This window comes from Phyllobates terribilis, unplaced genomic scaffold (genome assembly GCF_046119375.1).
Source record: "Phyllobates terribilis strain yellow unplaced genomic scaffold, ASM4611937v1 Scaffold_2__4_contigs__length_985480577, whole genome shotgun sequence".
Classification (NCBI taxonomy): domain Eukaryota; kingdom Metazoa; phylum Chordata; class Amphibia; order Anura; family Dendrobatidae; genus Phyllobates; species Phyllobates terribilis.
Window position 1 is genome coordinate 211,912,769 of NW_027362762.1, and position 26,084 is coordinate 211,938,852.

At 46.8% G+C, this 26,084-nt stretch overlaps 2 protein-coding genes across 2 annotated transcripts in view; one reads left to right on the forward strand and one right to left on the reverse strand.

Annotated features, from left to right (window-relative positions):
- Positions 1 to 24,367, forward strand: part of LCP1 (lymphocyte cytosolic protein 1) — a 50,667-nt gene extending 26,300 nt beyond the window's left edge. Inside the window, exons 10-16 of the mRNA XM_073663840.1 lie at positions 14,027 to 14,222; positions 16,885 to 16,963; positions 17,622 to 17,736; positions 19,127 to 19,260; positions 21,387 to 21,510; positions 22,945 to 23,069; positions 23,958 to 24,367. Of these exons, the coding sequence (XP_073519941.1) occupies positions 14,027 to 14,222; positions 16,885 to 16,963; positions 17,622 to 17,736; positions 19,127 to 19,260; positions 21,387 to 21,510; positions 22,945 to 23,069; positions 23,958 to 24,087 (903 nt within the window). The 3' untranslated portion in view covers positions 24,088 to 24,367. The remainder of the gene's footprint in view (positions 1 to 14,026; positions 14,223 to 16,884; positions 16,964 to 17,621; positions 17,737 to 19,126; positions 19,261 to 21,386; positions 21,511 to 22,944; positions 23,070 to 23,957) is intronic.
- Positions 1 to 26,084, reverse strand: part of LRRC63 (leucine rich repeat containing 63) — a 118,218-nt gene that overhangs the window by 76,181 nt on the left and 15,953 nt on the right. The window lies entirely within an intron of this gene.

Genomic DNA, 26,084 nt, shown 5'->3' on the forward strand with positions numbered 1-26,084 from the left:
CAGCTTCTTCCTGAAAATGATTGCAATCACAAATTCTTTGGTATTATTATCTTCATTTAATTTGTCTTCAATGAAAAAACACAAAAAGAATTGTCCTAAAGCCAAATTGGCTATAATTCCACACCAAACCTAAAAAAGTGGGTGGACAAAAGTATTGGCACTGTTTGAAAAATCATGTGATCCTTCTCTAATTCGTGTAATTAACAGCACCTGTAACTTACCTGTGGCACCTAACAGGTGTTGGCAATAACTAAATCACACTTGCAGCCAGTTAACATGGATTAAAGTTGACTCAACCTCTGTCCTGTGTCCTTGTGTGTACCACATTGAGCATGGAGAAAAGAAAGAAGACCAAAGAACTGTCTGAGGACTTGAGAAACCAAATTGTGAGGAAGCATGAGCAATCTCAAGGCTACAAGTCCATCTCCAAAGACCTGAATGTTCCTGTGTCTTCCGTGTGCAGTGTCGTCAAGAAGTTTAAAGCCCATGGCACTGTGGCTAACCTCCCTAGATGTGGACGGAAAAGAAAAATTGACGAGAGATTTCAACGCAAGATTGTGCGGATGGTGGATAAAGAACCTCGACTAACATCCAAACAAGTTCAAGCTGCCCTGCAGTTCGAGGGTACAACAGTGTCAACCCGTACTATCCGTCGGCGTCTGAATGAAAAGGGACTGTATGGTAGGATACCCAGGAAGACCCCACTTCTTACCCCGAGACATAAAAAAGCCAGGCTGGAGTTTGCCAAAACTTACCTGAGAAAGCCTAAAACGTTTTGGAAGAATGTTCTCTGGTCAGATGAGACAAAAGTAGAGCTTTTTGGCAAAAAGCATCAACATAGAGTGTACAGGAAAAAAAAAGAGGCTTTCAAAGAAAAGAACACGGTCCCTACAGTCAAACATGGCGGAGGTTCCCTGATGTTTTGGGGTTGCTTTGCTGCCTCTGGACTGCTTGACCATGTGCATGGCATTATGAAGTCTGAAGACTACCAACAAGTTTTACAGCATAATGTAGGGCCCAGTGTGAGAAAGCTGGGTCTCCCTCAGAGGTCATGGGTCTTCCAGCAGGACAATGACCCAAAACACACTTCCAAAAGCACTATAAAATGGTTTAAGAGAAAGCACTGGAGACTTCTAAGGTGGCCAGCAATGAGTCCAGACCTGAATCCCATAGAACACCTGTGGAGAGATCTCAAAATGGCAGTTTGGAGAAGGCACCCTTGAAATATCAGGGACCTGGAGCAGTTTGCCAAAGAAGAATGGTCTACAATTCCAGCAGAGCATTGTAAGAAACTCATTGATGGTTACCGGAAGTGGTTGTTCGCAGTTATTTTGGCTAAAGGTTGTGCAACCAAGTATTAGGCTGAGGGTGCCAATACTTTTGTCTGGCCCATTTTTGGAGTTTTGTGTGAAATGATCAATGATTTGATTTTTGCTTCATTCTCTTTTGTGTTTTTTCCTTGCAAGCAAATTAAATGAAGAGAATAATACCAAAGAATTTGTGATTGCAATCATTTTCAGGAAGAAACTGAGTATTATCTGACAGAATTGCAGGGGTGCCAATACTTTTGGCCACCACTGTATACCTCTTACATAGCCTCCTTTATTATGTATATGGCTGCCCCTTATTACACAGTGCCCTCTCTTGTTATGTACAGCACCGTCCCTTACATATTGGATTATCTATAGCGCCCTGTTCTTAGTACATACTGTCTTCTCTTGTTAGATATATAATGCAATGACAGCTGATGGAGCATGGGAAAGCTGCTTTTCTAATGGAGGAGCTGATGGACTGGTCCTCTGCTCACTGGCTGCTCCATCAGCAGTCATTTTATATCTAACAAGAGATGACTATGTAATTAAAGATTGCGCTGTAACAAAAATAACAAGAATACGTTTTGTAAGGGACAGCACTGTACATAACAGCAGAGGAAGCTATATAATAAGAGACTGTACCATATATAACTAGAGAGAATGGTACATAATAAAGGAGGGTGTTATACATAATAAAAGATGAAACTTTGTAACTAAGGATGGCGCTATACATAGTAAGTGACTACACTATATACTAAGGGACTGTGCTATACATAATACGGCTACATTCCTGCATCTGTGTGCAGTGTCGGTGTGCCGCCTGCTTTTACAGACACATTGAGCATGTCTTATTCTGATTCTCAAAATCAGATCAGATCAGGACACTTTCTTACCCTCACAGATCTCATTCTCAGATCCGTGATTTTCATGGATGTGTGAATGGATCTATAAAACTCTACGAGTCCATGGATCATCCGATAAAAAAATCTGGCAACTCACAGACATTTCACACAAATGTGAGAACGCAGCCTAAGGGATTTTACAGATAACATTATCACTCCAAGTCACACAGTGCAGATACAGAATAATATTTACATCCAGGCACTTACCACTGACGTCTCATCTGATCAGAGACGGTTTCTGCTGCTTCTTCTCCAACTGGTCAGACCTTCATGTCTACATCTCCCAGCCACGACTTGTCTTGTCACGATGATCTCCAGCCTAGAAAATAACAAGGTCACATATATTGTATATATACATGTGTCTCCCCCACACTGCGCCCCTGACTACAGATATGTACCCCCCATTAATATACTATTAGCCATGCACCAATCAAAATATAAAGTGATAATCAGCACTGTGCCCCCCATTAACTATCATCTCCAGCGGCCAATAATATAAATTATTCAGTCTCTGTGACTCTCCCCAATTAACTGTAAGGCTATGTGCACACGGAAAATATATATACAAAGCTTTACAGTAGAAGCAAAGTGAAACCCCCATCATTTCTCTCTCCCAGCACCCTCATCATTGCTCTCTCCCAGCACCCCCATCACTGCTCTCTCCCAGCACCCCATCATTGCTCTCACCCAGCACCACATCATTGTTCTCCCACCACCCCATCATTGCTCTCCCCACACCACCCCCATCATTGCTTTCTCCCAGCAACCCCCATCATTGCTCTCCCCACCCCCACCATCCTCATCATTGCTCTCCCCATGTCCACCATCCCCATCATTGCTCTACCCATCCTCATCATTGCTCTCCCCATCCCCACCATCTCCATCATTGCTCTCCCCATCCTCATCATTGCTCTCCCCATCCCCACCATCCTCATCATTGCTCTCCCCATGTCCACCATCCCCATCATTGCTCTACCCATCCTCATCATTGCTCTCCCCATCCCCATCATTGCTCTCCCCATCCCCACCATCTCCATCATTGCTCTCCCCATCCTCATCATTGCTCTCCCCAACCCCATCATTGCTTTCCCCATCCCCATCATTGCTCTCCCCAGCCCCATCATTGCTTTCCTCAGCCCCATCATTGCTCTCCCCAGCCCCATCATTGCTCTCCCCACCCCATCATTTCTCTCTCCCAGCACCCTCATCATTGCTCTCTCCCAGCTCCCCCATCACTGCTCTCTCCCAGAACCCCGTCATTGCTATCTCCCAGCACCCCATCATTGTTCTCCCACCACCCCATCATTGCTCTCCCCACACCACCCCATCATTGCTCTCTCCCAGCAACCCCCATCATTGCTCTCTCCAGCCTCATCATTGCTCTCCCCATCCCCACCATCCTCATCATTGCTCTCCCCATCTCAACCATCCCCATCATTGCTCTACCCATCCTCATCATTGCTCTCCCCATCCCCATAATTGCTCTCCCCATCCCCACCATCTCCATCATTGCTCTCCCCATCCTCATCATTGATCTCCCCAGCCCCCTCATTGCTCTCCCCAGCCCCATCATTGCTCTCCCCAGCCCCATCATTGCTCTCCCCAGCCCCATCACTTCTCTCCCTAGTCCCATTATTTCTCTCCCCAGCCCCATAATTGCTCTCCCCAGCCCCCACATTGCTCTCCCCAGCCCCATCATTGCTCTCCCCAGCCCCATCATTGCTCTCCCCAGCCCCATCATTGCTCTCCCCAGCCCTATAATTGCTCTCCCTAGCTCCATCATTGCTCTACCCATCCCCATGATTGCTCTCCCCAGCCCCATCATTGCTCACTCCAGCCCAATCATTGCTCTCCTCCTCACCCCCATCATTGCTCTCCCCAGCCCCATCATTGCTCACCTCAGCCCCATCATTGTTCACCGCAGACCCATCATTGCTCTCCCCAGCCCCATCATTGCTCTCCCCAGCCCCATCATTGCTATCCCCAGCCACATCACTGCTCTCCCCAGTCCCATTATTTCTCTCCCCAGCTCCATCATTGCTCTCCCCATCCCCATCATTTCTCTCCCCAGTCCCATCATTGCTCTCCCCAGCCCCATCATTGCTCACCTCAGCCCCATCATTGCTCACCTCAGCCCCATCATTGCTCTCCCCAACCCCATCATTGCTCTCCCCAGCCCTATAATTGCTTTCCCCAGGCCCATCATTGCTCTTCCCAGCCCCATCATTTCTCTCCCAAGCCCCATCATTGCTCTCCCCAGCCCTATCATTTCTCTCCCCATCCCATCATTGCTCACTCCAGCCCCATCATTGTTCACCGCAGACCCATCATTGCTCTCCCCAGCCCCATCATTGCTCTCCCCAGCCCCATCATTGCTCTCCCCAGCCCCATCATTGCTCTCCCCAACCCCATCATTGCTCTCCCCAGCCCCATCATTGCTTTCCCCAGCCCCATCATTGCTCTCCCCAGGCCCATCATTGCTCTCCCCAGCCCCATTATTTCTCTCCCCAGCCCCATCATTGCTCTTCCCAGCCCTATTATTTCTCTCCCCATCCCCATCATTGCTCACTCCAGCCCCATCATTGTTCACCGCAGACCCATCATTGCTCTCCCCAGCCCCATCATTGCTCTCCCCAGCCCCATCATTGCTCTCCCCAACCCCATCATTGCTCTCCCCAGCCCCATCATTGCTTTCCCCAGCCCCATCATTGCTCTCCACAGGCCCATCATTGCTCTCCCCAGGCCCATCATTGCTCTCCCCAGGCCCATCATTGCTCTCCCCAGCCCCATTATTTCTCTCCCCAGCCCCATCATTGCTCTCCCCATCCCTATTATTTCTCTCCCCATCCCCATCATTGCTCACTCCAGCCCCATTATTGCTCTCTCCAGCCCCATCATTGCTCACTCCAGCCCCATTATTGCTCACTCCAGCCCCATCATTGCTCTCCCCATCCCCATCATTGCTCTCCCCAGCCCCATCATTACTCTCCCCATCGCCACCATTGCTCTTGACGCGCCCCTGGGCCTGTGCTGAGTAGCGTTGCGCACGCGGGAGCCTACCCGGAGCCGGATCTGATAGGGGTAGTAGTCTCGTGGCGGTGACCCGGTCCGTGCCCAGGGAGTCAAGCTGAGTGGCGGTATATTAGCAGTAGATGTAGGACGACTACGCCACCCGTTGAATGCAGCTATGGAGCTGCCGCTGCAGGGCAGACCGCTGAGGCCGGTGGTAGGATAGTGCAGCGTAGATGGTATAACCCCCAACGGGAGGGGTATGGCCTCAGGGCAGCCGACGTGGATGATGGGGGTAGCAGGAACCACTCAGAGACGATGCGGTGTAGTTCAGGGTCTTTACTGGTGACAAAGATAGACCCTCCCGGAGTACTGGCTAGCGGTCGGGGCCTGGTCAGTCCTTGAGCAGATGGGATCCCCCTTGGCCAGGCGGAGTTGTAGGCCTCCCCAACTAATTGTACTCTTCTGGCTTCCTTGCTAGAGGCGGGTAAAGGTAGCCCACGTCCCTGAGTGTACCGTGTGGTGCTCACCCGTATGGCCGGTGACTCGGGGCCTTCTAGTGGCTTCCGCTCCACGACGGCGGTGCTGGTCCCACGCGTGTGACCGTGCCTTCGGGTTTCTTGGCCAGAGGACCTGAAATCCCCTGCCGGGCGGTTTCTGCTGCTGGGTCTGGGTTAATCCCCACAGCCTCGGACTCCGGGTCCGGTGGTAACTCTTCAATCAGGGCGAGCTCTTCAGCTGCCAGCCCCTGATTCCTTTTAGCACTGCTCCCACTGAGCTCCTGATCTTTCTTTCCTATGCTGCTCCTCTTCTTCTCTCTACTCTTCTCCCCAACCCTGCCTCAGCCCCAGCTTTATATAGGGGAAGTTCTTTCCCTCCCAGGACTGGGCAGGAGGTGTGGCATGCATAGGATTCCTGACCAAGAGACCTCCCACCTGCTCTCAGACATAACATTGCTATTACTGTGGAGACCAGACCCCTGGGGTGCCACATTCCCCCCTAGTGAAAGTTAGTACTCCGGGACTAAACATACTTTTGTAAACATAACAAATTACAAACAGAAACAACGCAATAAAGAAAAACATTAGGATGGTCACGGCGTGTCCGCAACCGGGTGCAGTTTTTCAAGAAAACAAGGGTGTCCATTTCACCAACACAGGGAGACGTAACCAGGTAGGGGTCTGTCCTGCCCCGAGTCCTTAACAGTCTTTCAGTCCATTCCTGGTTACGCTCCAACATATGTACAAAGGATTCCCGGTAAATCCACCAAAGACTCCTACAAATAACTAGAAACACATAATTATACACAAGCAACAATAAACAGGTAAACATTAATAAAATAGCTTGAACATTTAGATCCTCCACCGTATGGGCAGCTGGCCTCTAGTGACCCTAGTGGACCTACGGAGCTGGTTGATTGGTCCTGAGCTACAGGGTATAGGAGCTGTCAAGGGTAAACTGGGCAGCCGTCTACAGACTCTTTGGCTCACTAGGGGTATGGCAGGCTCACTATAAGCAGAGGGTTGATTCTCCTGGTCTGCTTGTGTGGGGTCTTCTGCCTCCTGGACCGGCTGTTCTTCCAGTTCTACCTGTGTCTCCGTAGGCACTTGGGATGCTGGTTGGAGGAACGTGAGGACGGGTACCACAACAGCACCACTGACTTGAGTCCAAGACAGAGGGAAGTCTCCGAGCACAGTACTAACCATATCTTCCCTTTCCTCTACGGGTCGAGGGTCCTCTTGTCCCTCTTCAGGGTTCCGTAGCTGTTCGGGACACTTCTTTAGGTGATCCCGGGATACAATGGCTGTGGTTTCCCCTCCGTCTTTACTGATTGTACAGATCTTCGGGTTGTCGTGGCTTGAGGGCAGTACGGTGTACGGGTCCTTCTCCCATTGGTCGTCCAACTTGTGGAGCCGTCTTTTCCTCTTCAAGACCTGCTCTCCGGGCACCAGGGGAACAGCGGGAGCATACTGGTTGTAAGTTTTCTCTTGTCTTTCCCTAGCTTGACAGAGACTACGCTCCACGCTCTCCTGTACTTTTCGGTATTGCTGCTGCCTCTCTGTGTCCCAGTTGGCTTCTGGTGAAGTGTCCTCGGGTGTCAGGACTCCCATCTCCAGATCAACAGGAAGCTTACCAGGTCTTGCCCTCATTAGGTAAGCCGGGGTACAGTTGGTGGAACCTACAGGGATGTGGTTGTATAGGTCCACCAGGTCGGGCAGCTTTTCAGGCCACAGACTACGTTCTTCCAGGGGCAATGTTTTCAGAAGATCTATCACCACCTGGTTCATTTTCTCACAAAGTCCATTAGTTTGCGGGTGATAGGGTGTTGTTCTAATCTTCCGGCAGCCATACAGGGTGCAGAACTCCTGGAAGACCTCTGCTTCAAAGGCAGGCCCCTGGTCCATCAGCACCTGCTCCGGGTATCCATGCGGACGGCAGAAGTGCTGCTGGAAGGCTCTAGCTGCTGTGTGAGCCGTTAAGTCCTTGACGGGGACGACAACCAAGAACCGGGAGTAGTGATCCACGATGGTTAACGCGTAGACGTAGCCACTTCTGCTTGGGGTCAGTTTTACATGATCCAAGGCTACCAGTTCCAACGGCTGTCTGGTGATGATGGACCGCAGGGGAGTCTTCTGGCTGGCACGGTCCCTCCTTCTTAAGTTGCATGGGCCACAGTCTCTGCACCACCTCTCGATGGTTCCTCTCATGCCTACCCAATGGAACCGCCCACGCAGCAGAAACTCCAGCTTCTTCCATCCGAAATGCCCAGCTCCGTCGTGATATGCCTCCATCACCATAGCTGCGTCTCTTCTTGGCACCACTACTTGCCAGATTAGTTCATGCGTCCGGGAGTTAACCATTCTGCGGCACAACTTCCCCTTGTAAAGGAACAGTCGACTCTTCTCAGCCCACAGTTGCTTGGCTTCCTCCGGAGCGTCTGGGTCAAGGCGTGCATCTGGCCGAGTCAGCATCTCCTTTACCAGTCGGACGGCAGGGTCACTGTCTTGCGTCTCCACCCAGTTGTAATGAGGTAAGGGGTTGAACATAGCGGTTTGCTTACTTCTTACACGGTGGGAATACTGGATAGTCCCATGACGGTGGAACGCGGGGAGCTCAACTTCTTCCAGTTCCTCTGAATCTTCCCCTACGTCCGGTAGGTTTGGCATCCTGGACAGGGCGTCTGCGTTGGTATTGGAGCGTCCTGCCCGGTATTTGATTGTAAACTCATAGTTGGACAAGCGGGCCATCCATCTCTGCTCTAGGGCACCGAGTCTTGCAGTGTCCAGGTGTGTCAACGGGTTGTTATCCGTGTACACGGTGAACCGGGAAGAAGCGAGGTAGTGCTTAAAGCGTTCGGTGACTGCCCACACCACTGCCAGGAACTCTAGCTTAAATGAGCTGTAATTCTCAGGGTTTCTTTCGGTGGGTCGCAGTTTCCGGCTGGCGTAAGCAATTACCCGTTCTTTCCCCTGCTGGATCTGGGATAGTACGGCTCCTAGCCCGATGTTACTGGCGTCGGTGTAGAGGATAAAGGGCTGGCTGTAATCCGGGTACGCCAGGATTTCATCCCCCGTGAGGGCCATCTTCAGCTGGCGGAAGGACTCTTCTTCCAGCTTCTCCCATCTGAAGGGCGGCTTCTGGTTCTTGGCCTTCCTGGACTGGCCTATCAGGAGGTCCTGCATAGGAGCTGCCTTTTTGGTGAAACCGGGAATGAATCTTCGGTAGTAGCCTACCAACCCGAGGAACTGCCTCACTTCCTTTACGCTGGAGGGGCTTGGCCATTCCTTAATTGCGGTGATCTTATCAGGGTCGGGAGCCACTCCGTCAGCACTCACCACGTGTCCCAGGTACTGCACCTTTGGTTTCAGGAGGTGACACTTGGAGGGTTTCACCTTTAGGCCGTAGTTTGCCAGGGCTTCGAACACTTCTGCCAGGTGTTTCAGGTGGTCCTCGTAGGTCTTGGAGTAGACGATGACATCGTCCAGGTATAACAGGACCGTCTCAAAGTTCCGGTGTCCCAGACAGCACTCCATCAATCGCTGGAAGGTTCCTGGTGCGTTGCAGAGTCCAAACGGCATGCAGGTAAACTCGCTAAGTCCCATCGGGGTGGTGAATGCGGTCTTCTCCCGGTCCGCCTCTGCTACAGGAACCTGCCAGTACCCGCTAGTGAGATCCAAGGTGGAGAAGAAGTTAGCAGATTTTAAAGCAGCCAAAGACTCCTCTATTCTTGGTAAGGGGTACGCATCTTTGTGTGTGATACGGTTAATTTTCCGGTAATCTACACACATTCTCATGGTGTTGTCTTTCTTTTTGACCAAGACTAGTGGAGCTGCCCAGGGGCTACAGCTATCCCTGATTACCCCAGCCTCCTTCATGTCTCTAAGCATCCCCTTGGCGTGTTGGTAGTGTGCAGGGGGTACGGGCCGATACCTCTCTTTTATGGGAGGATGGTCTCCCGTGGGGATGTGGTGTTCTACCCCCTTGACTCGCCCGAAGTCTAACGGGTGTTTACTAAACACTCTCTCGTACTCTTGAACCACCCGGTAGACTCCCTGTTTCTGGTGGGAGGGAGTGGAGTCAGTACCCAAATGTAGTTGCTGACACCAATCCTCCATTATTTTCTCAGAGCCGTTACCTTCCTCCGGATGAGATGGAGGCAAGGGTTCCACAGACTGTATAGAATTTTGGTTGATAGTATATAATTTGGCTAGCGTAGCATACCGGGGCAGGTATACTTCCCTTTTCCCAATATTTATTATGCGAACGGGTACCCTCCCATGGCGTACATCAACTACCCCCCGGGCTGTCAAAATGGTGGGCCTACTGTCTGAGTAGACTGGCTCTACCATGGCCTGGTAATCTCTACCTCTCAGACCAATAGCTGCCCGGCACCAAATCATCATTTCACTTTTCGGGGGTATGGCAATAGGGAAAGGGTCACACATTCTTACGCTACCAATCTCACCGCCGGAGAGTTCCACTTGTTGCCGTCGCATCAGTGCCCGGATCTCTTTCTGGAGCACTCGCTGCTGGCCGGAGCTGGCGTTCTTGGCAACCTGCTGTAAAATGAAAATCACCTCTGCAAGACAATTTTCAATCACATTAGTTCCTAGAGTTATCTTTGGGTGACTCTCGCGCTTGTCAATGTCCACAATGATCAGTCCCTGTGCTGCCAGTTCGACTCTACCGATTTTAATGGTCATCTCTTTAAATCCGATCTGCGGCACGGGTTGACCATTGCTGGCAATAATACTCAAGTCGTCGTCAGGGTAGCGGGTTATATCCGAGTCATTCCAGTACTGCTTGAAGAGCACGTACGGGATGGTGGTGACCTGTGACCCGGTGTCCAGTAGGGCACTCATAGGAATGCCATCCAGTACCACAGGCAAGACTGGACATCCTCCCACATATTTGTCGCGCCAGCTCGATGGGCCTGGTGATCTTTTTCCTGGGGGTTGGCCCTCTACCCCAGGTTGTGCCAGTTTAAAGGACAGTACCTTGCCATATGTCCGGGTTGATTGCAGCGGAGGCAGATGGGTTGTCCGTCCTCGTTGTATCGGTCGCTAGGTCTTCCTCTGGCCGGTGGGGTCCTCCTTGGTCGACGCCACGGGATGTCCTCCGGTCCGGATGCCAGCTGGATCTTCCCTGGAGTGGAAACCTGTAAAGACTGCACAGTTCGGGTTAGCGCAGCAACGCTTTTAGCTAGCTCTTGGACCTGATGGTGCAGGTCTGGAGCCGGGTCATTGTTCAAAGCCTGCGCATCAGCCCCCACAGGCCCTGCCGACAAGGGCGCCGCCTCCTGGTGGTAAGTGATAGCTGGGCGCCTGTGGGTCACAACGCCACCCGGTGCCGGTTCTCGGAGCACCCGGATGGCTCTGTCCTTGAACTGTGCAAAGTCCAGATGAGGATCCTGTAAGGCTATGGCCCGCAACTGGGTTCGGTGGACATTGCAATACAGTCCCTCTATAAATTGTTCGGTCAACAGCCTGTCCTCGTTTCCCACGCTGTCGGGGTCGGTCTGCTTAATGGCTCTCAGGGCCTCTTGTAGGTTTAGTGCATAGTCCCTTATACTCTCATGTGCTCGCTGCTTGCACCCATAGAATTTAAGCTTAATCTCGGCTGAGGTGCGGGTATCAAAGGTGTCCCTCAGCCGGGTTAGTATCCCCGCGACAGTCCTCCTCCCAGGTGGCCAGGACTTTACCTCCCTTTGGGCTGCCCCGGTTAGTTGGGCCACCAGGATGCTCACTTTTTGCTCTTCTGTGAGGGGGTACACCTGGAAGAGGCTATCCAGCTTTTCTCTAAAGTCATTCAGGGTATGTGACTCCCCTGAGTATTGGGGTAGCCAGGCTGCTCCCGGGATATAGGTCTTGGTAAAAGGCATGACTGCAGCAGCGCTGGCGCTGGCGGGGGTTGAGGCAGTGAAGCTCTCCTCCGTATCCGACATCTTCCTCCCCCCTAGTGGACCGTGGCCTACCTTGCGATGATCCTCTTCCGTAGGCCGCGGCTCCGCAGTGGATCGTCAGGGTTGAGGACCTTCCGTCGCGCTCCTGTGACGTCAGCATCTGCTGGGCTCCTTCCAGGACCTTACGCGACGTCTGGACGTGAGGCGGGGCTTCAGTTCTCGCGCGCTTTTGGAGTCCACGCCCCTCTTCTTCCCACGCGGCGTCTTCAAGATGGCGTCCAACGGCGGGAAAACTCCACGGAAGGCGGAAAGAAGGCTGAAAATGGCGCCGGATGGTGGGAAAACTTCACGGATGGCGGGAAGAAGGCTGAAGATGGCGCCGGATGGCGGGAATCTTCGCGGATGGCGGGAAGAAGGCTGAAGATGGTGCCGGATGGCGGGAATCTTCACCACAGGTTAGTTTAAAAGTCTCTTTTTCAGGCACGCAGTACCCGGCGGTTGCGGGCACGTAATCCTGCCGACTACGCCAAAAGCTGACGCGCCCCTGGGCCTGTGCTGAGTAGCGTTGCGCACGCGGGAGCCTACCCGGAGCCGGATCTGATAGGGGTAGTAGTCTCGTGGCGGTGACCCGGTCCGTGCCCAGGGAGTCAAGCTGAGTGGCGGTATATTAGCAGTAGATGTAGGACGACTACGCCACCCGTTGAATGCAGCTATGGAGCTGCCGCTGCAGGGCAGACCGCTGAGGCCGGTGGTAGGATAGTGCAGCGTAGATGGTATAACCCCCAACGGGAGGGGTATGGCCTCAGGGCAGCCGACGTGGATGATGGGTGTAGCAGGAACCACTCAGAGACGATGCGGTGTAGTTCAGGGTCTTTACTGGTGACAAAGATAGACCCTCCCGGAGTACTGGCTAGCGGTCGGGGCCTGGTCAGTCCTTGAGCAGATGGGATCCCCCTTGGCCAGGCGGAGTTGTAGGCCTCCCCAACTAATTGTACTCTTCTGGCTTCCTTGCTAGAGGCGGGTAAAGGTAGCCCACGTCCCTGAGTGTACCGTGTGGTGCTCACCCGTATGGCCGGTGACTCGGGGCCTTCTAGTGGCTTCCGCTCCACGACGGCGGTGCTGGTCCCACGCGTGTGACCGTGCCTTCGGGTTTCTTGGCCAGAGGACCTGAAATCCCCTGCCGGGCGGTTTCTGCTGCTGGGTCTGGGTTAATCCCCACAGCCTCGGACTCCGGGTCAGGTGGTAACTCTTCAATCAGGGCGAGCTCTTCAGCTGCCAGCCCCTGATTCCTTTTAGCACTGCTCCCACTGAGCTCCTGATCTTTCTTTCCTATGCTGCTCCTCTTCTTCTCTCTACTCTTCTCCCCAACCCTGCCTCAGCCCCAGCTTTATATAGGGGAAGTTCTTCCCCTCCCAGGACTGGGCAGGAGGTGTGGCATGCATAGGATTCCTGACCAAGAGACCTCCCACCTGCTCTCAGACATAACATTGCTATTACTGTGGAGACCAGACCCCTGGGGTGCCACACTCTCCCCCACCTCCCCTCATTCTCCCGTTCCTCTCCCCAGCATCTCAGTATAAAAAAAAAATAAAAAAAATAAAAAACACAACTTACCTCTCAGCCCGCTCCCCTACAGCATCCTCCTCGTTGCCGGAAACTTTCGCTCTGACACAGGCGTGTGCTGCATGATGACGTCATCAAGCAACGCGGGCTTGTGTCAGGGAGGAGGCACCGGGCAGGAAGCAGAGGTGAGGGCAAATCCCCATTTTTCGCCTGTCAGCAGCAGAGCTGGAGGGATCGCTCCTTCCCGCCGCATATGATGGAGGTAATCTGACCATGGCCCCCCTAGGGCCTGGGGCACCGAGAAGTAGGCCAGATTGCCCTCAATATTAGCCGCCCGGCAAGGGCCCCTCTGCACCGCTGGGTCCCGGGACTGTTGTACTGGCGGTAGGTCCGCCCCTGACTTATACCTGACTTATACCTTCCAGGTCGTGTGCACAATTGGAAGGTATTATGCAGCTGTCCTATTATTACTCGCTTATAAAGCGCTATCATATTCCGCAGCACTTTACAGACATTGGGGCTCACAATCTATATTCCCTATCAGCATATCTCTGGAGTGTGGGAAGGAACCTGAGAACCTAGATGAAAGCCATAAAAACACATGGAGAACATACAACATTGCAGACGTTGTCCTGAGTGGGATTTGAATCCAGGACAACAGCGGTGTAAAGCAGCAGTGCTAACCCCTGAACCACCATGCTTCATTAATAGATTATAATCTGCCATTTGTAGCAATAGATGTGACCTCACCTCCCAATGCAGAAAGTGAATGGAGCAGGAGTATCCCTCTAATTTTTCTGCACTCATTTTGTCGCATTCACATTTTCTGATTCCAGGAGAAAGAAGACCTAAAGAGAGCAGAGGTCATGCTGGTACAGGCGGAAAGACTAGGCTGTCGCCAATTTGTGACAGCTACAGATGTTGTGCGTGGAAATCCAAAGCTTAATTTGGCTTTCATTGCAAACTTGTTTAACAAGTATCCTGCCCTGAAGAAACCAGAAAACCAGGACATTGACTGGAGCTCTATTGAAGGTAAAATGACAATTGTAATGGTTTCTGATATTCACTAATATTTAATTTTAAAGGAATATATTGAGGCTAAGTGCCCACGGTGCAGAAATGCTCTGGATTTTTCCTGAGCGTTTCTGCATCTCCCTAGCAGAAAAAATGCATTCGGATTTTAAATGCGTTTTTTCAGCTTGGGACAAGCGTTTGTCACGCATTTTGCACATGCGATTTCGCATGTGGGGGGTCAAGCGCCTTTCCAAGCGATTTTAGCATCACTTGGAAAAGTGCTTGACAACTTGGTCACACTATATAAATCCATGCAACCGGCATGGATTTATGTAGTGTGACCAAGTTAATAGTTAAAAAAAAAAACTAATGGTAAAAAATAAAAAAAAACATTATGCTCACCTTCCGATGGCCCCCGGTCTCCTTCTCCGGTCTCCCCGGTGGCTCGCGGTGGTGTAAAAGGAACTTCCATGACGTCATTTAGTCATGTGATCGGTCACGCGACCGCCGACATCAGCGGTCGGGTAACCTGTCACATAACTAAATGACGTCATGGAAGGTCCTTATACACTATCGCGAGCCACCGGGGAGCTAGAACGCATCATACAGGAGACCGGGGGACATCAGAAGGTGAGTATAATGTTTATTTTAATTTTAAATTCTTTTTTTTTTACAGGTACTATGGTACCCGGGTCTGGAGGAGAGTCTCCTCTTCTCCAGACCCGGATACCATCCGCACAGTGAATCGCTTAATATCCGCATGTGCACATATAGTCATGCGGATATTAAGCGATTCAATGCAAGTCAATGGCGGCAATTAAGCTGCGTGTTCGCAAAATTAATGGACATGCTGCGTATTTTTCTGCAATGATAATCCGCAGCGGAAATTTCCGCGGCATGTGCACAGCATATGCAGATTATCATTGGGGAACATTGCAGACCTTCTACCAAGCGTTTTTTAAGCGTTTTTGCGGCGGAATTGCCGCTGCAGAAACGCTTAAAAAACGCATAGTGGGCACACAGCCTAAAAGTTGAGGTAGTTGAGATATTGACAAGGTAGTGCAGCATTTTTTTAAAAAAAGTACTGAACGTTTGAAGGGATTGTCGCACAAAACATTACATTTCTCTGATAGATCATGTAAAACATGACACTTCTCATTTGCATTAATTAAAAAAAATGCTCATGTGTCTAGATATTGTTGTTAGATACTTGTCATGGTGCCCCTGCTGTTCTTCTGATTCTGATTGTAACGGCAATAACAATGGGTAAATTCACATATTTGTGAGATTAGCTTTGAGTGATGATACATTTAATCGTAGGAGAATCCTTTTGAAGTGATACTTTATACACTGACTAGTGCAAGAGCAATGTGTCTGATCAGCAATAATGGTGCCATTGGGGAGCGACACTACTCCAAACCAAATAGTTTTATAAGTAAAGTGACACATCTCTTCCCATAAATAAATTAAGAAAAAATTGTAAATCAAAGAGAAAAATGCAAGAAAAACTATTGGGGTCAGCAACTTTGTTCTTAAACAGAATTTGTTACCAGGATTTTGCTACCTAATCTAAGAGCAGCCAGTTGTAGAGACAGAGACCCTGATTCCAGTGATGTGTTACTTACTGGGATGCTTGATGTAGTTTTGATAAAATCACTGTTTTATCAACAGGAGATAATCACTAGAGGACTAGTAAACCAGCTACCATGTAGTCTTCCATATTCATGAGCTCTGTATAACTCTCACTACTGATTGGCAGGTTTCTGCTTATGCATAGTATACACAGAAATCTGCCAATCAGTGGTGTGGATGGATTATACAGAGCTCAGCATTCAGAGAACTGGTAGATCTGCAGCAGAGAAAACAGTGATTTTATCAAAATGATAGCAAGCAGCCCAGTAAGTGACACATCTCTGGAATTAGGGTCTCAGCACCTACATAACGCGGTTCTCAGATGGAGTAGCAAAAACCTGGTGATAGTTTCCATTTAAGGTAAAATCCACGGAAAATGCATGCTTTGACGGACTATAGAAATACGTCTGTAAATTACATCCGAGTGTCAGTGATTTCGGTGGCACTTAATCTTGCGTCTTGAATAACATACATCTGCTGCTGAATAGATTTGTGGGTTGTGGGCCATTATTATGATAGTCTCTGTCAGCACCAGCAAGCGAGCGGAGCGTGGATGGTAGGGGGGCATAGCCAAGTACAGCTATCAAGTTAATCCAAATTTTCGTGAAAAAGTGTCAAATATCAGGACAGAGATGAACTCCAGTCACAAATACATTTTTTATGGTGGCACAGTGCAGCTGAAAGACGCGGCAAATTCATTAAGAGGTGTATGCATAGCTTACTCCAGTACACACCTCATCAAGACTGGAGTACAGAACTCCAGCCTTGATGAATTAGGGCCATACACTTGAAACGTGTCTAAGACGATGCAAAAGATTATCTTGCACACAATATATACAGTATTTGAAAGTGACACAGTAAGGAACCTTATACAGCAAGGCATAAGTTCATTGACCACTACAGCACTCACCAGCTGATATGCCATTTTAAGCAATTGTAAAATAAGGGCAGTAGGGGCAGACATACCTGCCACATTAAAAGTGGGAATAACAATGAGACCTTATGTTAATTATTTTCTCTCATAAAAGAAATTGAATTATTCATGCAGGTGAAACGAGAGAAGAGAGAACGTTCAGGAACTGGATGAACTCACTGGGAGTTAATCCGCGAGTTAATCATTTGTACAGGTAAGATCTGTAGAGGACATAATGGCACCGTGCAGCACAGGCAACATCTGGGTGAATGTACCGACGGAAACATTTTAAAAAGTTTTTTTGGGGGGTTTCTAAAAAATGGAAAAATGTATAATGTGTCTAAAAATTATCACTAGATGACACCGCCATAGATCAGAAGTAGTATAGCAGTATAACGCCCTTGCCTTGTTTATGCCAGAGGTTGCGGTGGGTGAGAAAACAGACGTGAAGAACTACAGTTCCCACAATTCCTATGCCCTCTTAAGGACATTGCCTCTTTCTTCAGCTATCATTTGCAACCTTGCTATAGACATGCCATGCGTGCTCAGCTCAGCCGAGCATGCATTTGTTTTTATGGGCAGAGCTGAGGCAGCTTACCAGTCAGAGCTGGGAAGCCCTATCTAAATGTAACTATTACCCAGTCCTGCCAAAATTGGCATTTTTTCCAGCAATAATCTAATATGAATCATGGGCTTTACAATGGCATTTCAACAGACAACACATTAGTAATGGACTAATTTTACTGCACATTATTTTTAATGACTAGAAGAATCCCTAAATTACTAAGTAATTACTAAGATGTTGGCGGAGGTATTTTGATCTTTGTTCTTACTTCATCAATTAAACTGAATGTTAATTGGCATTTTCCCAGTGACCTTTCAGATGCCCTGATCATATTCCAGCTGTATGAGAAGATAAAGGTACCCGTGGATTGGAACAGAGTAAATAAACCACCCTACCCTAAGCTGGGAGAAAAAATGAAAAAGGTATCTTCCCTTACGTAATATACATGCCTGTTACACTGCTTGTATTCCTGGATGAATAAAGTTTACTACAAATAGGGTACAAAGTATTAATGAGTAACTAAACTTTACTTTTTTTTTTAATCTAAGGGGTAACATTTCTCCTTGTGGAGAGAGAAATGTTAAATCATATCAAGGTGAGGAGACTTTTAAAGCCGCAATGCTCCTCTGGGAAATATGCAAATTGTCTCTTCAGAGAGGAAGAGGACCAAATCTCTAGTGCCACCTACAGGAAGTAGCAATCCTAAAAGTCAATAGTGACCATTTAATGAGCCTTATCACATGACTTAGGATATAAGCTTGAACTAGAAACTCAATTTGCAGACACTGAGTTTCAGGGTGCTGCCCCTCGTCAGAGCAAAGTGTGAGTTCTAGTTTGGCTGGGTATCATTTCTCCTTGTGGAAAGAGACACTCTAGTGCCACCTGAAGGTGGCACTAGAGTTCTAGTCCTCTTCCTCTCTGAAGAGACAATTTACTTTTTTTTTAATAATTTTGTCCAGCAATGAAGATTATGAAACTCTGCGATTTACTTTATCAGGTGACTTCCCCAGTCTATTTGTCTGCTTTTTGCTGTACTGATATAGAATGTACTAATTTGGAGTACTGATGATGGCAGTGAAAGCGTCACCACCTTTGTGTGACGCTGAGTCACTTTTCACGGCTAGGCCGTGAGACGGGATAGTCAAGGAGTCTGAAGTCAAAGCCCGGAGGGTATGTCATAAACACAGGGAAGAGGCAAAGGCGTAGTCAGGTAACGTTCCAGAATACCAGGAGGAAAGCAGATCAGAGCAGAAGGGGTTAAACAGACGGATGGTCAGAACAAGGTCCAAGGTCAGGCAACAAGATTAATAAACAGAATTCATGGCACCGAGAGCAAACCACACACAAGCTGAATGTACGTCTGGCAGAGATCTGGGGGAAACAGCTCAGTTAAGTAGCCAGGCATTCAACTGGAATAATGAACACCTGAAGATAGCCAGTGCCTCACAGTCTCAGGTTGGACAGCCGAGCTATCAGTCACCACACTGACAGCTATTGCACGCCCCTGTACCAGATTGGATGGTCGAGCTGTCAATCACTGTACTGACAGCTCCAGCACGCCCCTGTACAAGATTGGACGTCTGAGCTGTCAGTAACTGCATCCCAAACACAATGAGGGCTGGAACCGTGACACTGTGTCTCACTAAGGGCTCATTCACACACATGTCAGTGATTTTTCTAGTACGCAAAAAATGGTCCGAGTTTCATCAGAGTATTCAATTAGCGTTTCATCAGTTTTTCAGTTTTTACCATAAAGTTTGGTCAAAGTTTCATCATCACCATAATAATTGTCATTTTTTCATATTTTTATAGCTTGAAAACTGTAACTACGCAGTGGACCTAGGGAAGAACAAGGCAAAATTTTCTCTCGTTGGCATTGCTGGACAGGACTTGCATGAGGGAAATCGAAAACTCACACTTGCTTTGCTCTGGCAGTTAATGAGAAGGTATAATAATTATTTTTTTGTGTTCCTTTGTGGGACAATATTGTTAAAAACTCTTGGCAAATTCGCAATGACAGCACAAGGTGTACAATGGCATGTAAAAGTTTAGGCACCCTTTGTCAAAATTACTGTTACCGTTTTTCTTCACACATACCTTTGATCTTTGTGGCCAAAAAGTTATATTTTAACCTAATCGGTCCACAGGACTTGTTTCCAAAATGCATCAGGCTTGTTTAGATGTTCTTTGCATGCTTCTGACACTGAATTTTGTGGCGAGGATGCAGGAGAGGTTTTCTTCTGATGTCTCTTCCATGGTGCAGATGTCTCTGAACAATCGAACAATGTACCACAACTCCAGAGTCTGCTAAATCGTTATGAAGGTCTTTTGCAGTCAAGCAGGGGTTCTGATTTGCCTCTCTAGCAATCCTACAAGCACCTCTCATTGAAATTTTGCTTGGTCTTCCAGACCTTATCTTGCCCTCCACTGTTCCTGTTAACTGCCATTTCTTAATTACATTTTGAACTGAGGAAAGGGCAACTTGAAAATGCTTTGCTATCTTCTTATAGCCTCCTCCTGCTTTGTGGTCCTCCACCATTTTCATTTTCAGAGTGCTAGGCAGCTGCTTAGAAGAACCCATGGCTGCAGTTTTTGACACAAGGTTAGAGGAGGCTTGGTTATTATAAAGCTGGGAAAATTGGATCACCTGGCCTTTCTTAACGATGATAGTGAACAAGCCATAACCCTAACAGGCTAATTAAGGTCTGAAACCTTGGTCAAAGTTATCCGAGTACATAAATCTCCAAGACTGCCAAAACTTTTGCATCGGCCCATTTTCCTTTTTGTAATTTTGTAAAATTTAAAAAAATGACTATATATATTTTTTTTTGCCTAAAATACAAATAAAATGTGTCATCTTTAACTTTAGGCCTTTTAGAGATCATTTCATTTTCAACTTGCTTAACTATCCACAATAACAGTAATTTTGACCAGGGGTGCCCAAACTTTTACATGCCACTGTACTTACACTTGGTAGAAATGATAAAATGCAAACACAAAACTAATACATGCCCACAAAGACAAAAACAACCACTGGTAGGTGAACCAGATATGTTGCAATGGACAAAGCTCTTGTTGCTCTAATGACCTGCTCACTTTTATAGGCTTTTTTATGCCTTGCTAATTTACACCTACTCTATAGGCAGACCTTGGTTTCTCTTCATTCCTATGAACATTTTGCTAGCTACTGCACTTGCATTTTATGGTTAGTTCCTTTATTGCCCATTGATGTATTGATGCGCCTGCCCATTGCGCTAATTCACTTTGCAGCATATCTGGTTCCCCAACCATTTGTTGCTGTTGTTTTTGTTGCTGTGTATTAGTTTTGCTGTTTTTATATAATAATTTTTGACTGTATTTTTCGTATACTTATAAAGTATCCTGATTTTATTCTTTCTGTGTCTTGCACATTGCTGATTGGTTTGGCCTTCTGTAGTTTTGTGCATAGTGATTCACTGCTTTACATGTCGCTGTGGGTAATAACATTTGTCTTTTTTACATACATCTCTGATGTATAGCCGCCATAACTAATGGCCTCTGTTATGCTGCCACTGTCTGTAACTGTATGAATATAGCACCGTCATCATCAGTTTTTTTCACACCAGAGAAAAGGCGCTGAAGGACTCGATGACTCAACGATAGTCATTTTGGAGAAGAAAACCGGGTCCTAGTCTGACAGATGTATAATAACTATGCATTAGAAATGTATAGTCACATTTAATGTCTGGGGTGGAGGGTGACTTTAAGATTAGGATTGAGGGGAGAAATCAGGCAGTGATTAAAATATATTTCATCAGATAGGAACGGGCACACTGACTGATAGGGAACCAGCAAAATAGACCATTTTGTAACAAGTTCTGTGTTAATAATCATGTCTATGGAAAATAACATCTTTATCTAAATATTACGGTATGTCCAAACAGTAGATTTGCATGTGGAAAATCCAGAGTTTTACAGCACCAGCAAAGTAGATGACATTTTGACCACTGTGGATTTCATTGTTGATAAGTCCTATCTTTAATCCTATATATTATGGTTCGATTATTATCATCTAAGCCTACTTATCTTGCAGATATACACTGAATATCCTGGAGGACATTGGAGGAGGACAGAAAGTTAACGATGACACAATTATTAGCTGGGTGAATGAAACACTCCAACAGGCTGGAAAGTCAACAACCATCTCTGGCTTCAAGGTAAAACTTACATACTGAACATTGGAGGCCACAATGGACATAAAATGTAGCATAGAAAAATCCATTTGAATTTTAAACAGTTAAAGGGAACTTGACAGCAGGATTTACTCTTAGGAGCCTTTAGGAACGCTTTATCAGCCTCCTAATACTGTTGGTGGCCTTTAAAGGGGCCCACCCGAGGATTCTCCTGTTCTCCTGTTGGCCAGTTCAAATCTGTCCATGAGTTATAGCTAAATGTTACTTATGTGTTCAAAAACAATAGTAAATCCTCCCTGCGTGCGGGTAACGGATTAGTCCTGGACCGATCCCAGTGCTACAACGTGCTGGGATCATGCCCAGTGTGTCGTGACTAACATGCTTGCATTTGCAAAGAGGAGAATTACTCAACATGCACTGCCTTTCCAAAAACCACCATGTCTGAAATATTAAGGTATCATATTATAAGTCCTATGCAAGGGTTTTCCACTAATTCAATACTGATAACCTATCCAAGAAATAGGTTATCAATATCAGTTCAGTGTGTGAGTGTAATGAGGCGACACCTGGCACCCCCACCAAAATCTCACTGGTGGGGTGGGAGCTCTGGTGAGGTAAGATTAAACTCTTCCATCATGCTGTTTAGTGGTCGCTGCCAGGTACTGCCGGGTACGCCATCACATTGTTTACATCAGACTGCTGCCGGAGCTCCAAGCACCTGATCAGTGTGGAAGCTGGGTGATAGCCGCCACCAATCCGATATTGATACGCTATCCAGTGGATAGGTCATCCACATCGGAGTAAAGGAAAACTCCTTTAACTGAATAGTGGCAGGAAGTACTTCCCGTCTTAGCGTGGGAGTACCCTAGAAGATGTCCTGCAGCATGTCTTCACACTATATTTACTGTTTTATGCTTTTGTAGCTTAAATCTCATATTCAGAATAAGGATTGACCTAAAAAGTAGCTCAGATCTTATCCATCAGCTTGAATTCTCCCATAGGTAATGTGATTACAGACGTATTCTGTTCCATATCAGTATAAATTCTGCTTACAGAGGAGCATTTTGGTTAATAAAAGTGTATATTTTATCAATCCATAAGACTATTGGCCTGTCTTCTAGGAAGAAACAAAAAAACACCCACGGTTCCTTTTGTAAAAGACATGCAATTCTGATGTCATACTCATGGCATTCAGTAGGCACATTGATAAATTTGTATTTTAAACAATCTTTTCACAATTTTAATGGTCGTCTTCCATCTGATAGCAGATGAAGTTATTGCATAATGTTTTTAATACATATATACATTATACATAGGACTGGCCCCATAAATTACTATTGTCTATGTATTACACATCAAATATATATATGTAATATTGATAACAAAATACACTTGTGGGAAAGTCACCCAACATGTTGCTAACTGTATTAATAATATGTATTTTCTATATTTAAACAGGATGGTAAAATCAGCAGCAGTATGCCAGTATTGGATTTAATTGATGCTATTCAGCCAGGATCCATTAACTATGACATTCTGAAAACAGAAGACCTACAGGATGACGAGAAACTCAATAATGCTAAGTAAGTAGGAACTGGATGTTTCACTACTCATATAATTGTTCCAATCATTTTCGGCCCATCGAGACGGTCTAGCTTTTCATATTATATAGCGTATATCCACGTGAGACTTATATGTTTCCACAGTGAAAAGAATGTAGCTGCTGAACAACAATAAATGATGACATTCTGCAGAATAAACTCACTCCACATCGCTGGTCAATTTAAATTGTGGATGTTTTCAGCAGCAAATGGATCAGATTATGGAAAATCTGCATATTGGTCTCACTTAGACTTGGTGATTCATGTCATTGATTTGTCACAGATTTGCAATGGAGATTTTGCACTGCAAATCCACAGCAATTTCCTGTACAATAAAAATAATAAAAGTTTTTCAAAATCCCATTCACATGTAGTGCAAAAAAAATGAAAGCATTGTGTGGATTTTAAATATTTCTTGTGCAAAATTTTCATTGCAGATTTCACCCTATTTAATGCTTAATACTGCAGTAGAGTAAAATCTGCAGCCAAATCCACAGCAAAATCTGCAAGCAGGATTCCGTCTGAAGATTTGCTGCAGATTTGTGATCAAATCCTCAGTGAAAATTTCCCATAATGTGTGAACTAGGGTGCTCATTGTAATAAATTTTTCTTGCAGCTCCCAGAAACATCTTTAAATTTTCAGTAAATGTCTTGTAGACCAAGGAATTTGTAAAGACAGATAGGAAGCTGTAAAGATGCAATATTTTCCCTTTCATCACTATAATGATAATTGCGTAAGGGGAAATTGTTTTATAGTCAACTCAGATAGCAGAGGCACATTTAGAAGATAACAGTCATAAAACTGTTTTAAAGGCCATATGCTGCCATTGCCACTGGATTTAACAGGTTATTGGTTTTTTTTCAATGCAGATATGCTATATCAATGGCAAGGAAGATTGGTGCAAGAGTTTATGCTTTGCCTGAAGACTTGGTGGAAGTGAAGCCAAAGATGGTCATGACAGTGTTTGCTTGTCTCATGGGGAGAGGACTTAAAGTTTAAAAAGCTAGCGACATGCGTAATATGCCTACATATGCCTTTTATAAACCAACCGCCTTTAAACTTAACCTACACTGAACAGTCCTTTCATTGAGTACATTTGTAAGAATTTACCAACAAGGTATCATTTGGTGACAATTATCACTTTCTATGCTGTTAGGTATACAAGCCTTCTGGTCGGAAAAGAACAGTAATGTATTTTTTTTTATTACTGATGGCAGAATCAATATTCATTTGTCATGAACTAATTAAAGATACAAATTCTTTTTTTTTTTCATGCCCAGCTTTGTTTTTGTCACATTTATTCTTTTTTTATTATTCACTATGAAGTTATAAACACATTGAAACTGGATGTCTAAAGTAAGTTAGAATACTACAAGCTACTAAAAGAATCATTTAGGGTACTAACAAACCATTCATATTATCTATCTTCCATGCACTATGTAATGTGTATCCGTTTTTATGACAACTTCATGACATCTTTTATATGTACCAAACATTTAAGTAGTGTAGGAAAGCCAGTTAGGACTATGTTAAAACCAAACACTGAAAGTCCGCATTACGTGCACCTGGTTAGCTATGTCTACAGCAAGACCCTGTATTCATTTTTAGTCAGTCAGCTGGGGAGGCTGAGCAGAGTGGGTTGTGTTGTGTTGGAGCTGCAGAGAGGCAAGCCAGAATCTCTCTGAGAGGAGACTGCACATGTCGTGCTTACCAAACTTCAAGTATCACTGGTTGCTATGGACAATAGCCATTTTGTGTGACCAAACTGGGACTAGCTCAGCTGCGTCTGAATCACCAGTGAATGTGAGCCCACTCAGCCTGAATTAGTACCTGAATTGCTATCTGGGTGAGACACCGTTATTGCTTTGCCTTAATTGGAAAAAGACTCTGATTTTTGTTATTACATATGTTCCAAGAAAAGGCTGTTTTCATTTAAACAGCTGTGCAAGTTTATGGAGTTTAATAAACCTCACACGGCTTTGACACAAGAATCCGTTGCTCATGTGCTTACCTGAGAGCATGAATCCATACAATTCTTGGAGAATGCGGGCACCGAACCCCAAAGAGCGCAGGTGATTACAGTGTAAAGATTGAATGTCTTGGGTAAAGGCTGCTACAGCATTGCAACACAGTCTGAAAGTTTGGAGGAGCTTGTTAAGCAATTGATCCTGATGCAGCAGCAGTAGAAGCACATACCGTAGCAGCAGTGAAGGTAATGGTGTGAGGCAAACAGTACGGGAGGCCTTGCAGAAAATGACTGTGTGTAACATCCCTGGCGGCGTGCTTGCATGGCTTACCACCTCTCACCATGCAAGACCGCAATCTTACCTATCAGGCCAGGCTGCACACTTTGCTCCAGTACCGGCTGTTTGTGTGTCTCTTGTCTGCTGGCTTAGGGTGGCGGCACTGTTACTTCTTGATTCTTAAAGCTACAGTGTGCGCAGTCCTAATGCGTCCTCAGCCTATTGCCGTGAGTCCACCCAGTAGGAGGGGCCTGAGCAACACTTTACATCTGTGTGTTTCTTGCAACTGATTTGCCAGGTCCTGTCCTGTATCTAGTCTGTTTCTGCCACCCTGGTGGCTGTATAACCAGGCCTGTTACCTGTACCTGTGACTTCTAGTCAGTTTATGCCACCCTGGGGGCTGAGTTCCCAGGCTCGTTCCTGTATCTTGTTCCTGGTTCAGATCCTGTCTGAACAGTGTCCTAGTTCGTTACCTGTTTGTCTCTATGTCTGTACCTTCCCCTTTTCCTGCAGTATCTGAACCTGCACCTAACTCCAACTCGTTGTCTCTGTACTTCTGTTTGTGAGATTTGTGTCCACTCGCTACTTCATTGCAAGTACCTTGTGTGTATCTGGTTCTGCTCGTTCTGTTTCCCTGCCTCTGTATCTAACTCCTGTGTTCCAGCTATCTTCTTGTGTTTTCCAATCTGTTCCATGTGAACAGAGCCCTGTCCTGTCTACCGCATCTGTGGGTTTTGCTTTGCTCTGCTTGTT